At 45.5% G+C, this 16,345-nt stretch overlaps 1 protein-coding gene across 1 annotated transcript in view; it reads right to left on the bottom strand.

Annotated features, from left to right (window-relative positions):
• The window catches only part of LOC126215115 (angiotensin-converting enzyme-like), a 398,784-nt gene that overhangs the window by 136,627 nt on the left and 245,812 nt on the right, over positions 1-16,345 (bottom strand). The window contains exon 3 of the mRNA XM_049941769.1: positions 3,930-4,091. Within this exon, the coding sequence (XP_049797726.1) occupies positions 3,930-4,091 (162 nt within the window). The remainder of the gene's footprint in view (positions 1-3,929; positions 4,092-16,345) is intronic.

Here is a 16,345-nt window from a genome sequence, read left to right as displayed (position 1 = left end):
AAATTTTTCACATAAAAGTAGTATAATGTGTAGATTCAAAATGTGTAACTGCCAAGCTATTAATAACTATGTTCTGGTGAAAAGTCTTCCCTTAGCGTGGCACCTGTCGCACCTGGCTTCCAAGTTTATTACAAATTATTGAAGTGATTTCATAAATCCACATTAATTGACATGATATCACGAAACTAAACTCTCCTACAGAAGAACTCAAAAACTTTTGTGTTGTTGCAGCCGCACTTCAGATTTATGCCACGAGAGCTCAGAAGTGAACAGTTAGGCACATCTTGGCGACAGGCGGCGAGGAATGGGATCTGGTGCTTGAAATACATTCACATCAGTCTGCAGTAACAGTGCAACGGCACTTCAGAAACAAGTTCAACGAAAATCCAACTGCCAAGCCGATTCGGCGAGGGTCTGCGCAGTTTAATCCTTCGCGACGCCTCTGCGAGGGAAATCAACGAGTCGGCCTGCAGTGAGTCAACAAACTGTTGAACGCGCGCGGGCGAGTTTCGCATGTAGCCCACAGAGCAGGCAGAACGTACCACAACCCTCTGTTTGGAGGCTCTTACAGAAACAACTTAAACTGAAGCCTTACCGTTTCCTATTGATAGAAGTTCCGACTGCTGATTGGGAAATAGACGCTTTGCACTTTCGGCACAGTTGCAACAGCTTATGGAAGGGAATGGGTTATGTGAGAAACTCATCCTCAGTGATGAAGCAACATTTCTTGAGAATGGCACAGTGTGCGAGTCGGGGGGGGGGGGGGGGTACGGAATTCTCACGCTATCAGGCAGCACATTCGAGATTTATCAGAGGCGTTCGTGTTCTGTGCCGCCTCAAGCTTTAAAGTTTACCGTTACAAGATACGTATTTGGACATGCTCAAAAATTGGCTCATGTCCCAACTGGAGATGGACAGTGGGGAATTCGTGTAACAACGGGATTGTGCTGCAGCACCCCACTTTCAGCATGTGGTTCGTGATTTCTTAAACAGGAAATCGAGAAACCGGCGCATCGGTCGTAGATGGGCTGATTATCAGCAATTCGTGTCATGGCCCCCACGCTCTCCCAACCTATCCTCGTGCGATTTCTTTTTCCTGTGCGTTTACGTGAAAGATTCAGTGTTCACGCGTCCTCTACCAAAGAACTTACCACAATTGCGCGTTCCGAATAACAGCGCTTTTGAACAGATGGATAAGAACATGCTGCGCCGAATGAGGGAAGAACTTTACTATCGATTTTACGTCTGAAGAAACAGTAGGGACCGGGGGCGGCACATATGCAGCAAGTGCAATATATCGAAAAAAACTTTTAAAATTTTTCTACGTGTGTGCAAAGCCTGTTAACAGTGTCAAGTAATGTAGCTGCAGCAAATTCGTGAAATCCCTTCAGTCATCTATGGTGGTGGTGGTGTGTGTGTGTGTGTGTGTGTGTGTGTGTGTGTGTGTGTGTGTGTGTGTGTGTGTGTGTACGAGGCTAATCCCAAAAGTAAGGTCTCCTACTTTTTTTATAAGTACAGAACTCTGTGTGGCAGTTGGTCACACTGGTATGAAGAGTGTTTCAGGCGCTGTGTGTAAACATGCGCACGCCGCGCTGAGGCGCTCAGTCTTGGCTTGCAGCCGTTGAGAATGGAGCTCCCGTTGGATGTTACCGCCAAGTGCGAATTGCGCGCAGTTATTCGGTTTTTGAACGCAAAGGGCACTGCGCCGATTGAAATCCATCGCCAATTGATGGAAGTTTATGGTGAGTGGTGCATGGATGTCAAAAATGTTCGTAAAGTGGTGTTGAGAGTTTTGAGGCTGGTCGGACCGAAATTCACGACGAACAAAGTAGCGGGGACCGTCAATTTCTGAGGAGACAGTGTTGAAGGTTGAGCAAAGCATGCGTGAAGATCGGCGGATCACCCTGGATGATCTCTGCACGTCAGTTCCTGAGGTTCCCCGAAGCACCGCTCACAGAATTTTAACGGAAACGTTGAACTACCGGAAGGTGTGTGCAAGATGGGTGCCACGCTTGCTGACTGAGGACCACATGCGGCTACGAGTTGATGCTTCCCGCGCATTTCTTCACCGCCTCACAGCCGAATAGGACAACTTTCTGGACTCAGTTGTCACGGCTGAAGAAGCCTGCGCATAACATTTTACACATTTCGCCGGAAAGCGATTCAGCTCAGACGACGAGGTGAAAGAAGAGGTTCATAACTTTCTGAACAGCATGGCGGCGAGCTGGTATGACATGGGCATACAAAAACTGTCACATCGTCTCCAAAAATGCATAGACAGAAATGGTGATTATGTCGAAATATAGCTAAATGTTGAAGCTGTAAACTGATGTAAACCATTGTAGAAATAAACGGGTCTATGTACTTATAAAAAAATAGGAGACTTTACTTTTGGCATTACCCTCGTACGCACGCGACTTCTCTCTTCTTTCCCGATTCATGGTCATCAGGCGCAAGTTCTCTGGTGTTTCAGCAGGTATTTGCAATTTCGTTTTTGTACTCATATGTTTATGTGCTGTATCTTAATATGTACACACATCGTTGTGTTTATTTTTTCTCCTCTGTGGCGAAGTATACCCACAAACACTTCACAAACTTACCGACCTGATGTTTTCTGCACTGTTGTACTGCACCAGTAAGTGCACTATGCCTGTCAGTATGGACTGCCTGTTTTGCCTCCACCAGTCTACACTTCAAAACCTGACCTACCGCCGATGCGAAAAATCAGCATTAACGGCTTGCTCCTGCCACACGTACTTGAAGGCACTAATCTACCTAAAAACATACTACTTGTAATAGCTTTTCATTATTCTGCAAATGATGTAAACACTGGTGTAATATTGTTCACTGCACTGTCCTGAGTTACTAATAGACATATCTGCACTTGTATCTGTTGTGTGAAGCAACGCACCCCTTTCCCTTCTGCTACCGGCTGGCTTACAAAGTGAGCAGCAAATACAATAGATCAGAGTAGGATATGGTAGTGCAATAAATATGTAATGTACCGAATGGACTGTGAGAAAGCTAAGTGGCAAAGACGTTATCTGACAGTATGATAATTATATCTTTGACTCTGAATATTACTTTCTCTGTGGTTTACTCGTAACTAAGGGTAACTAGAGTTTACTGTTCGCTTCTTTTGATGTTATGTGGAGAATTGTACAAGAGACACAATAAACCATTATTATTTCATGCGAACAAAGGTGAGTGTCACGACCTTTATTAGTATTTTTGGAAGTATTGAAATAGCAGAATAGTTTCAGATTGAATGCGACGTGTACGGGAAGAGACGTGGTCAACAGCACTCGAACCTGCTATCTCATGTATGAATAGTTGCTAAAAATATCCAGCCGTCTCTCCCAAGACTCTTCATACGCGCAACAAACAGTAATTCTTTTAACAGCACTATCAGAGACAATTTTATGACGTTGTTACAACCTTTTAGTGCGAGCATAATACATTGATAACAGACAAACAAAAAATAGACAAACACACAAAAGAATCTACCACAATATGAGTCTGGTATGAGTAGGGTATGAGTAGGGTATGAGTAGGGTATGAGTAGGGTATGAGTAGGGTATGAGTAGGGTATGAGTAGGGTATGAGTAGGGTATGAGTAGGGTATGAGTAGGGTATGAGTAGGGTATGAGTAGGGTATGAGTAGGGTATGAGTAGGGTATGAGTAGGGTATGAGTAGGATATGAGTAGGATATGAAAAGGATATGAAAAGGATATGAAAAGGATATGAAAAGGATAAATGGAGTAGAGTAGAATAGATAGAATAGACAATAGGAATAGAGTAGAATATGAGAATAACAGATGGAATAGGAGTACAGCAGAATAGGTAGAGTATAATAGAGTACAATATGAGAAGAATAGATAGAGTAGGAGCAGAGTAGAATAGATGAGTGGGGGTGGAGAGTATGGACCTTGCGGTAGTCGGGCAGCGGCAGCGCGGCGGCGCCGGGGCTGGAGGCGAGCAGCACGCGTTCCCGGAGGCCCGCGTCCTCCAGCGAGGCCGGCTCGGAGAACTCGCGCAGGGAGTCAGAGTTGGAGCGCTGCGCCTGCGCCAGGTCCTCGTCCGCCTGCAGCTGCAACACACACGTCACCGTCGTCAACACTCTGCTTACCTTTACTTTCTACCTAACTGTAAATCCCTCTAAACAAAAGATCTGCGTGGAGCAGTCGGCAGTAAGCAATCAGAGCACGCCAGGTCGCACGTGGGCACTGCAAAATTCGTAACAAACCGACGCTTTGGGTTCAGTTATCCATCATCCTCCATACAGTCCCGGCTTGGCGCGGTCCGATTTTCAGACAGATCCAAAACATAAAGCAACAAAGCGAACCACTAAACTACCGTCCAATATCGTTGTTGACCATGTGTTGTAGAATGCTAAGGTACATGGTACGCAATTAAAAGTACGAGCGTCGTTCAATAAGTAATGCCCCACTTTTTTCTCAGCACATATATTTATTGTTAAGTGTCAGAATTTGGTGACAATATACACCAACATGACTTATTTTACTATGTCGTCTCCGCCACGTTCTATGGCAGTACGCCGCAACGTTATGGAAGAGCATGTATTGCCTGACTGTAAAAGCAATTGTCATATTGGCGGAGCCATGTTTTCACTGCATGGCTGACGCTCTCGTCGTCGTCAAAGTTTTTTCCCCGTAGAGAATCTTTAAGCTCCAACAATTCACATGAAACGGCCATTCTTTGAACCTTGTGCTCCGCTGCGAGCATTCGTGGAACCCATCGTGAGCACCTCTTTGAATATCCGAGAGCCTCTATCATTGCAGACGCACTTCCAATGCTGACCGACAACTGTAGAGCCAATTGTCGAGATGTGATGCGCCGGTCGGCACGAATAATGGCACCCCGCATGTTTAGCATATCTGGAGCACTGGCTGTGACAGGACGTCCCGAGCTGATCATAGAGCACTGTTCCTCCATTTCCTGAGGCCGTAACTTTCTCTACCTATCCCCCAACTGTACTCCTATCAACTGCAGCATCACCATACACTGCACACAAACGTTTATGGATGTCACCACGGTTTTTTTTCTGCACACAAGATTTCAGTAACAGCATGCTGCATGTAACATAAGTCGTATATAGACTCCATTTTGACGCTGTAATACGGCTCTGCCATCTGCAAGAACGGTTCGAAACTTCACCAGCCCACAGAACAAACATCAAATGTTAAGCACCAATGAGGACGTTTCTCTATGTACGAGGGCTATTCGGAAAGTAAGGAACGATAGGTCGCAAAATGGAAACCACAGTGAAAATCAAAACTTTTATTTGCAACGGTTAGCTACACCTTTCAGCTACTTCTCTACATAGTCGCCACTCAGACGTCTGTCGTAGCATTGTACCAACTTTTCAGTTCCCTCGATATAGAAGACAGCTCCCAATGCGTTTCGACAATTTTCTACTCTGGACTGCATCTCGTTGTCTGTGTCTAAATATTCTCTTGGTTCATTTGAGCAGAGATGAACCTCAGGGGTAGTCAATTACGGGCTGTATTGTGTTTCAAATGGCTCTGAGCACTATGGGACTCAAGATCTGAGGTCATCAGTCCCCTAGAACTTAGAACTACTTAAACCTAACTAACGACATCACACGTATCCATGCCCAAGGCAGGATTCGAACCTGCGACCGTAGCGGTTGCGCGGTTCCAGACTGAAGCGCCTAGAACCGCATGGCCACCCTTGCCGGCACTGATTGTGGGTGATCAAACATTTTCCATCGAAAATGGAGCAGAGTGCGCGCGAAAACGAACCGCATGACGGTTATGTTATGTGGATTGCATAGCCTCAGGCGAAATCTTTCGCCAGGCCCTCATACGAGGTGCATTCAAGTTCTAAGGCCTCCGATTTTTTTTCTAAGTAACTGCTCACCCGAAATCGATGAAACTGGCGTTACTTCTCGACGTAATCGCCCTGCAGACGTACACATTTTTCACAACGCTGACGCCATTATTCCATGGCAGCGGCGAAGGCTTCTTTAGGCGTCTGTTTTGACCACTGGAAAATCGCTGAGGCAATAGCAGCACGGCTGGTGAATGTACGGCCACGGAGAGTGTCTTTCATTGTTGGAAAAAGTCAAAAGTCACTACGAGCCAGGTCAGGTGAGTAGGGAGCATGAGGAATCACTTCAAAGTTGTTATCACGAAGAAACTGTTGCGTAACGTTAGCTCGATGTGCGGGTGCCTTGTCTTGGTGGATCAGCACACGGGCAGCCCTTCCCAGACGTTTTTGTTGCAGTGCAGGAAGGAATTTGTTCTTCAAAACATTTTCGTAGGATGCACCTGTTACCGTAGTGCCCTTTGGAACGCAATGGGTAAGGATTACGTCCTCGCTCTCCCAGAACATGGACACCATCATTTTTTCAGCGCTGGCGGTTACCCGAAATTTTTTTGGTGGCGGTGAATCTGTGTGCTTCCATTGAGCTGACTGGCGCTTTGTTTCTGGATTGAAAAATGGCATCCACGTCTCATCCATTGTGACAACCAACGAAAAGAAAGTCCCATTCGTGCTGTCGTTGCGTGTCAACATTGCTCGGCAACATGCCACACGGGCAGCCGTGTGGTCGTCTGTCAGCATTCGTGGCACCCACCTGGATGACACTTTTCGCATTTTCAGGTCGTCATGCAGGATTGTGTGCACAGAACCCACAGAAATGGCAACTCTGGAGGCGATCTGTTCAACAGTCATTCGGCGATCCCCCAAAACAATTCTCTCTACTTTCTCGATCGTGTCATCAGACCAGCTTGTGCGAGCCCGAGGTTGTTTCGGTTTGTTGTCACACGATGTTCTGCCTTCATTAAACTGTCGCACCCACGAACGCACTTTCGGCACATCCGTAACTCCATCACCACATGTCTCCTTCAACTGTCGATGAATTTCAATTGGTTTCACACCACGCAAATTCAGGAAACGAATGATTGCACGCTGTTCAAGTAAGGAAAACGTCGCCATTTTAAGTACACTCCTGGAAATGGAAAAAAGAACACATTGACACCGGTGTGTCAGACCCACCATACTTGCTCCGGACACTGCGAGAGGGCTGTACAAGCAATGATCACACGCACGGCACAGCGGACACACCAGGAACCGCGGTGTTGGCCGTCGAATGGCGCTAGCTGCGCAGCATTTGTGCACCGCCGCCGTCCGTGTCAGCCAGTTTGCCGTGGCATACGGAGCTCCATCGCAGTCTTTAACACTGGTAGCATGCCGCGACAGCGTGGACGTGAACCGTATGTGCAGTTGACGGACTTTGAGCGAGGGCGTATAGTGGGCATGCGGGAGGCCGGGTGGACGTACCGCCGAATTGCTCAACACGTGGGGCGTGAGGTCTCCACAGTACATCGATGTTGTCGCCAGTGGTCGGCGGAAGGTGCACGTGCCCGTCGACCTGGGACCGGACCGCAGCGACGCACGGATGCACGCCAAGACCGTAGGATCCTACGCAGTGCCGTAGGGGACCGCACCGCTACTTCCCAGCAAATTAGGGACACTGTTGCTCCTGGGGTATCGGCGAGGACCATTCGCAACCGTCTCCATGAAGCTGGGCTACGGTCCCGCACACCGTTAGGCCGTCTTCCGCTCACGCCCCAACATCGTGCTGCCCGCCTCCAGTGGTGTCGCGACAGGCGTGAATGGAGGGACGAATGGAGACGTGTCGTCTTCAGCGATGAGAGTCGCTTCTGCCTTGGTGCCAATGATGGTCGTATGCGTGTTTGGCGCCGTGCAGGTGAGCGCCACAATCAGGACTGCATACGACCGAGGCACACAGGGCCAACACCCGACATCATGGTGTGGGGAGCGATCTCCTACACTGGCCGTACACCACTGGTGATCGTCGAGGGGACACTGAATAGTGCACGGTACATCCAAACCGTCTTCGAACCCATCGTTCTACCATTCCTAGACCGGCAAGGGAACTTGCTGTTCCAACAGGACAATGCACGTCCGCATGTATCCCGTGCCACCCAACGTGCTCTAGAAGGTGTAAGTCAACTACCCTGGCCAGCAAGATCTCCGGATCTGTCCCCCATTGAGCATGTTTGGGACTGGATGAAGCGTCGTCTCACGCGGTCTGCACGTCCAGGACGAACGCTGGTCCAACTGAGGCGCCAGGTGGAAATGGCATGGCAAGCCGTTCCACAGGACTACATCCAGCATCTCTACGATCGTCTCCATGGGAGAATAGCAGCCTGCATTGCTGCGAAAGGTGGATATACACTGTACTAGTGCCGACATTGTGCATGCTCTGTTGCCTGTGTCTATGTGCCTGTGGTTCTGTCAGTGTGATCATGTGATGTATCTGACCCCAGGAATGTGTCAATAAAGTTTCCCCTTCCTGGGACAATGAATTCACGGTGTTTTTATTTCAATTTCCAGGAGTGTATTTAAAACAGTTCTCATTCTCGCCGCTGGCGGTAAAATTCCATCTGCCATACGGTGCTGCCATCTCTGGGACGTATTGACAATGAACGCGGCCTCATTTTAAAACAATGCGCATGTTTCTATCTCTTTCCAGTCCGGAGAAGAAAAATCGGAGGCCTTAGAACTTGAATGCACCTCGTACTTGGCGGGAGACGCTAATTTCTGGCCATCTTTACTTTCTCACTGTGAGCTCAGAACTGAGAAGAACGACTCGAAGAGATCGACGGTCGTACTAGACACAGCGCCCCCACGCGTCTGTGCAAAGCTTCACCAGATTTTCACTGTATTTTCCATTTCGCGAGCGATCGTTCCTTACTTTCGGAATTAACGGCTTTTTTTTTATGTGGGGGCATTACTTACTGAGCGACCCTCGTAGGGTCCGGACACCCCTACGTGAAACTGTACTGGCCACTGGATGCCGCGAGAGACGGATCCCCCAGTGCAAACCGAGACGCCGAGTGTTGTGTTGTCGGTGGAGCAGCAGCAACAGCAGAGTGGGTCAGTCAGGAGAGCTCAGGGACCAGGAACGCGGGCCAGTCGTTGGATGTCAGCTGACGAGGGGAGGCCACGACGCTGGGATCACTTCAGACTTTGTACGCCTTTAGTAGGCCATTAAAACGATATAATGTGCAAGTAGGAAGGTGCATTACTCCGGCAATTCCGAGAAAATCGCAGGAGAAGTTTTACGCGTCTGTTGTGTAACTGGTGTATCTGTGCGAAGGTGGAGGACGCTGTAGTTCACAGCGGTCGAGCAATGCATATGGCTGCTGGCGTACGGGTCACGTGTTTGGACATGAAACTGCAATCTGCGCTTGCTGTAGGTTCGAATACTAGTGGCGACAATACTTTCACGCGGGCACGGTAGCTCAGCGTGTTCGGTCAGAGGGTTAGCTGCCCTCTGTCATAAAAAGAACTGAGTTAACGGATCAAGGACGAACTGAAACGGGTGTCTTACGACGTCCGCCCCGAGCAGATGCGACGAACGAAAGCAAAGAAAATGAGATTAAAAAAATAGAAGAAGAAGAAGAAAACGGTTAGCGTTCGAGCTCCGTAAGACGAGCGTGTATGAGATGACGGTTCGAATCCCACTCAAACCATTTTTGTAGTACAAGTGTAAATTCTGTGACATTCAAATAATGTGCACCTACACTATACGTTCTTGCTACATTGGGAACGTATCGCCGCTACGCAGGTTAACTGCCAAATTGGTCCTGCCTCTGTGTCTGCAGCTCGAAGCGTCGAGGTGCAAAGTAGTTCTGGGTATTTCCGGAATGAGATTTTCACTCTGCAGCGGAGTGTGTGCTGATATGAAACTTCCTGGCAGATTAAAACTGTGTGCCCGACCGAGACTCGAACTCGGGGCCTTTGCCTTTCGTGGGCAAGTGCTCTACCATCTGAGCTACCGAAGCACGACTCACGCCCGGTACTCATAGCTTTACTTCTGCCAGTATCTCGTCTCCTACCTTCCAAACTTTACAGAATCTCTCCTGCTTTACCAGATTACATGTGTAACGGATTTCGCATACCACGACGGGCACACATCAGGAAAACACTACGCGTTTCTCTATTCACTTGTCGATGGTTATAAATACGTTTGTTCTAATAAGTAAATTTAATTAAAAATAGTCAGTAGTCACATAACATGAAATTCACTAAAACTTAGTGCAAATACAAGCGGCTTTTTTAAAAATTTTGGCCCGCATCTCGTGGTCGTGCGGTAGCGTTCTCGCTTCCCACGCCCGGGTTCCCGGGTTCGATTCCCGGCGGGGTCAGGGATTTTCTCTGCCTCGTGATGGCTGGGTGTTGTGTGATGTCCTTAGGTTAGTTAGGTTTAAGTAGTTCTAAGTTCTAGGGGACTGATGACCATAGCTGTTAAGTCCCATAGTGCTCAGAGCCATTTGAACCATTTTTTTTTAAATTTTATTAACTCTCAAATGTCAAATTAAATAATATGAACAGTGACGAAAGAAATATAGATTAAAAATTAAGTTTGAGCTTCAGTCGAACCGCCGTTCTCCTCCAAGTTCGTCTTGCGTAGCTCGAACGCTAATCACTTGCACGGCATGCGCTGCAACGTCCAGCACACACGCAAAGCTACATCAGTTACATAACAGACGCGTAAAACTTCTCTTCCTGTTTCCTCGGAATTGCCACAACTTACACACTGTGTTGTTTCAGTGAGCCACGAAAGGTGTATAAAGTCTGAAGTAAGTTGTGATGCCTACGTCGTGGCCTCCCCTCGTGAGTGACAAATCCATTAGAGGCATTTTAGGCCTTCTAAAGTTGTCCATGTTGACTGCCGGTGATGTGATTGGGAAATGGAAACGACAAGGAAGAACCACAACTAAAACAAGACCAGGCAGACTTCATGTACTGAAGGACAGGGATCGCCAAGGATTGCAGAGGGCGGTTGTAAAAAATAGCATGACATCAGAGGAAGGAACGAATCGTGAGTTTGGAAAATTACGAGCGGTCCAGCTAACACAATGGTTTAAAAAGAGCGGAGTACGGTGTTATAGCAGCTCTTCCAAAGACAGGTATTTCTGTAAATGCAGAGCGACACTTAGGATAGAGAAAAGACCGACATCAGTGCAGTGGATGACTGAAAACGAGTGATTTCTATGTCTAGATACCCTGAGGCGATCTGATGGAAGGGTTTCAGTTTGGAGAATGCCTGGAGAACGATAGCTGCCACCATGTGTGGTGTCAACAGTGAAGTTTGGCGGAGGAATTAGTGGCGGAGGAGGAGGTAGTGGCGGAGGAGGAGGAGGAGGAGGAGGAGGAGGAGGAGGAGGAGGTGGTGGTAGTGACAGCAGAGGAAGAGAAGGTAGTGGAGGTGGAGGAGGAGGAGGAGGAGGAGGAGGAGGAGGAGGTAGTGGAGGAGGTATAGTGGTAGAGGTGGCGCCACCGTATAGTCTGTTTTTAGTGTTTAGGATATGGTCCCAATACTGTACTTAAACAAATGCGAAATGCGGAAAAATATGAACACATTTTATAGCATCGTGTACTGTGTGTACAGCGTACAGCAGAGGAACAGTTTGGAGACGATGACTGTTCGTATCAGCGTGACACTGCTTCCTCTCATACACCAACTGTCCCAAGCAGAATTCAAGCCAACATAAAAGCGAAGAGTGCAGACATCCCACATTTATGTCCACTAATAGCTACCTGGATAGTCTTCCTGAGGTGGTGTATTTCTAGCTCCAGCCAAATGAGCTATGGTAACTGACGAAAACTTCACAAGCCAAGATCGCAAAATTAAAAAAAAATACTGGATGGCCGGTTTTGACAGAGCTATGCTGCCAGCATGGAATCTTACGTTTTGAAGCATAAGATCCGATGACGGCAGCATAGCTCTGTCAAAACCGGCCATCCAATAAAATGCTTTTAGAGATCTTGGCTTGCAATTTTTTTAAAAATTACAATACACTGCAGATTGTGCCACCCCCCCCCCCCCCCCTACTGCCAATTTCAGGAATATAATCGATTCGATTTTAGAAAAGCTGAGTAGTCGCAAACAAACAGGTACTAGTTTTTTTGTGGATTTATTCCAAATGGTATGTTTCCGGCTCTTCCCATCACCACATTTCCTGGTGTAAACAATACAACAATTATACATTTTGCAAAACACTAAATGTTAACAACAAAGCACACAATCGACGTGTCGAAAACAATACATACGACTTCATAGCAATAATAAAAACCAAGGGATGGGACAATGATCTTAAGGTTTTGTGTTTGACGAATTTTTTTTTTTTTTTTTTACAATTTTGTAATGTACTTTCTTGTATTTTGTACTACTGCAGTTTGTATTTTAATCTGCCTATGTCCAGGCACACATCATGTACTTTTTACTGGTTGCTGTTTTAGTAACCATACCGGCATTTGCACAGCTGCGGGGCCGTAAGGTGGTGCCTTCTTGCACCGCGTGGTTTACCCAGCAAGTGCGAGTGCACTGAAGCAGCAGTTTCTCCTAGTCCTCCTCACGACCAACATTCCCATTCTCCAGGTTTAAATTATATGTAACACTTGATGTTTCGTGAATGTATCAGTAAGGAACAAGCTGTCAAAGTTATTTTTGCTGTGAAATAGCATGTATTGGTTCTGACACTTAATTCAATTTTGCGCTTTCTTGTTAACACTTGGTGTTTTAAAAATACATAACTAATTATTTGTTATATTGTTTACACCAGGAAATATGACGACGGGCAGAGCCCGAAACACGTCATTTGGAATAGATGCAACAGAAAAACAATTAGTGCCTGTTTGTTTGCGACTACTCAGATTTTCTAAAATCCAGCCAGTTAAATTAATAATTATGGTCGCATACTTCTACCGGCCGTTTCAGGCCGACGTAGGTAAATTTCAGAAATATATACGGAATTAGGTACATCAGTCAAGTAGATGCAATATTCCTCCACTTCCCGAAAGCATTTTCTTTAACACACGAACACCCACTCACGAAAAATGTGTGTGTAAGTGTGTGTCATCTAATTGTGACTAAAGCTTTACTGGCTGAAAGCTCTATTTGCGGCAGTCTTTTTGTTGTGGCTATCTGCGACTCAACATCTCCGCCATATGGTGAGAAGCATCTTTCCTTTTCACAATATTGTTACGTTCCCTCCTGGATTTTCCATTGCTTTGGTTTTACTTTTGCTGTCAATAAACTCGCCAATATGATCAACTATAACGAAAAAATACTCGTCACTATCTCCTCGCGTAGTACCATCTGCGTGACAATTGTTCCTTTGAACTCTGTAACTACTAAGGTGCACTTCTACGAATAAAACACCTCGGTGCACCATAAGACGTCTGTCTTACAATAGTACGGGTGTTTTCGTGTGAAAGGCACTAGCACTTTAGATAAAAATGAATAAAATAGTGGTTTGAGTCCGAAACCACTGGTGCTCAAGGCGTGAAAGATGGAATATTTTGGCGATACGGTGGACAATATCCTCCCACCTACACGCGAGAACCCTCGAGAAGTTGAAAGCACGACAACAGCGAGTTCACCCAACAAAAATTACGGCAGACTATGTTCTTTTGCAAGATCACTGGCGCAAGAGCACAGACCACCAGCGACGAAACCACAGGAAGTGGCTGGGAAGCCTTCTCCCACCCATCATGCAGCTCCGACCACGATAAAATTCTGTGGGCCAATGGCTGAGAAAATAGGGCCGTGATTTTTTACCGCACAGGTATACATGCTCTTGTTTCAAGATAGGAAAAAGGTGGACAAAGGTGGTAATTATAGTAGAAAGTGATAAATAAAAGGTGACTGTTGCAGTTATCCTATATTTATAGTTTTCTTGTAAAACGAAAATATAAAAAAACTACGAAGCGTTACTTTTTCCTGACCATTGTAATATCACAGAAGTATGGAATGAATCGCTTATCAGTGACAAATCTGCGGGCTTAGATTTGGACTGTAATGTATGGGCCTACCTCAACAGTACAAGTACAAACCAAGGCCGATGTGCACCTACAGCGAAAGGCAGCTTACGAGCATTTCATTATAATATAGATTTACGTAACACCGGTGTCAAAGTTTCTGTTATCATCCCGAAGAAGTTAGGCAACTTAATTTTTTGTTTGTAGACACGTGTCTGCAAATAGTGACACACATTCAAATACCCGTACCGCAGTACCATAGCACAACGATACCGTACCACTGTACATATGTTACCGGAAAGAAACTAATTAAAATTGGCCATTTGTGAGTAGGACTCGCGCACTAAGGGTTCTGTACAAACTTAATTATGTGTACTGACAGTTCATCCGTTTCGGGAATCTACAATCTCGACGATTTTTACCTGTTATCGATATCGATACTTGACCCAGACAGACACACGGACAAAAAGACCAAAAAAAATATTTTTCGTGAGATGTAATTAGAAATTTTTCTGATTTTTCCTTTATTTGTACTGTGAAACCTTGCTTCTTGGCAAATTTCACGATTCTAGGTAAGAATTTGCGAGTATCAAAATGTGTGCCATAAATGACCGTATCTTTTGAGTGCACTGGCTTAGAAACTTAAATACTTCTCACACCCCAAGGGACGGCAGATCTTAGTATACGACAGATTTCAGCTTCGCACCTCTACCAGCTCCAGAGAAAATGTTTTCTTAATAGCACAATACCTTCTGATGAAGTCACCCTTAGAGGTGACGAAACATGGTCAAGGTATATAGAAAACCTTTTCGACCGGTTGGCAGATTTTTTGCATATTTTTCAAATTTATGTATACGGTTGCTGCAAAACGTCAGCCATGTTCAAAGAATTGTGTTTGTTTACTGTGGCGCCTAGGAAGTTCAATTTCTTGTTTGTTGCTACTTCAGTTGTGGAAATTATGCTCGAAACGGCTGTTCTAACGTCACCGTGTTATTGTTGTATTCGAATCGAAACGGTTGTAAATTTTAAACTGAACAGTTGATGCACTGCTAATTGTACGTACGTCTCGCTGCCAGCGAGTAGTACTGGACCACCGGCAAATGTTGATTTTCATAATAAAATTCAGTCGTCAGTTGCAAATATATTTCTGTATACTACAGTTGCCAAAAATTACCGCCGTGAATAAAATAAATGAAACTGATTTCCGAAATGCGCTATAATGCTTCGCTAGACACACGTGTTTGCGTGGAGCTACGCGAGCTAGGTTCATGCTTTCCGCCCACAGTGCGCTCTGAGGCGGACAGCTGCAAGGCCGTGTGGCGCGACGGCGACCAGCCAATCAGGAGAGAGGGACCACGTGACGTCACAACAGGTTCCGTGACCCAGAGCGCTGAGCTGCGAAGCAACAGGTGGTCGGCGGGAGGAAACGGCAGCGCTTCGTTCCATCCACTGCGCCACATCAAGCTTCACCGTAACATCAGTCGCCCACACAGTGCAAACTATTATGATTTCGTCCCTGATTGGCAACGAGCTCATAACGTCATTTACTTCGCGCTCGTCGATGACGGGATTTCTTACACGCAGTTTGCAGTTATTAGTTAGTTAGTTGCGTCTTCCATTGATCAATCACATGGTAAGGTAGCCGTTATGATGTGGAACGTGTCACGTGCACAAGAAATGCACATATGAAACAAAAAATTTTATATTACAATAAAGAGTTAAAGATTAATATTTCTATTGTTTACCCCATTCCCTTAAATGGCACAAAATGCATATAATATATTCATAGATTTCCTATTCAACAATACATCTATGGTATAGACGGAGTTGTCTATTTTTGAAACTATTACTGCTGTCTGTCAGACACTTTATTTCATCTGGTAATTTGTCGAAAATTTTTGTAGCAGCCTATTTTTCCCCTTTCTGTGCCAAAGATAGGTTGAGCAAAGGATAGTGTAAGTCTTTCTTTTTTCTGGTATTATAATCATGAATATCACTGTTGTTTTTAAACTGGTCCATGTTGTTGAGAACAAATTTCATTAGTGAGTAGATGTATTGTGAGGCTGTTGTAAGAATTCCCAATCTTTTAAAAAGATGCATACAATATGTGCGACTATGAACCCCACACAATATTGTAGCCACTTTCTTTTGAGCAGTGAATACTTTTTGTCTAAATGTTGAGTTACTCAAAAATATTATTCCGTATGACATCAGAGAGTGAATGTATGTTAGCTTACTAATTTCTATATCTTCAAAATTGGCAATTATTCTGATCCCAAAATTTGCTGAACCTAGTCACTTTAGGAGATCCAAAATATGAATTTTTCCAATTAAGATTCTCATCTATATGTAACCCAAAAACTTAGTATGCTGTACCCTGTCTATTGACTTCTGTTGATGTGTTATATTTATTGAAGGAACTGCACTTTTTGCAGCAGAAAATTGGATGTACTGTGTTTTTTTCGAAGTTTAAAGCAAGCCCATTTGCAGAAAACCAAT

The sequence above is a fragment of the Schistocerca nitens genome, chromosome 12, assembly GCF_023898315.1.
Source record: "Schistocerca nitens isolate TAMUIC-IGC-003100 chromosome 12, iqSchNite1.1, whole genome shotgun sequence".
NCBI classification, from domain to species: domain Eukaryota; kingdom Metazoa; phylum Arthropoda; class Insecta; order Orthoptera; family Acrididae; genus Schistocerca; species Schistocerca nitens.
The sequence above is the reverse complement of the archived record's forward strand: the minus strand, read 5'-3'. Positions and strand labels throughout refer to the sequence as shown.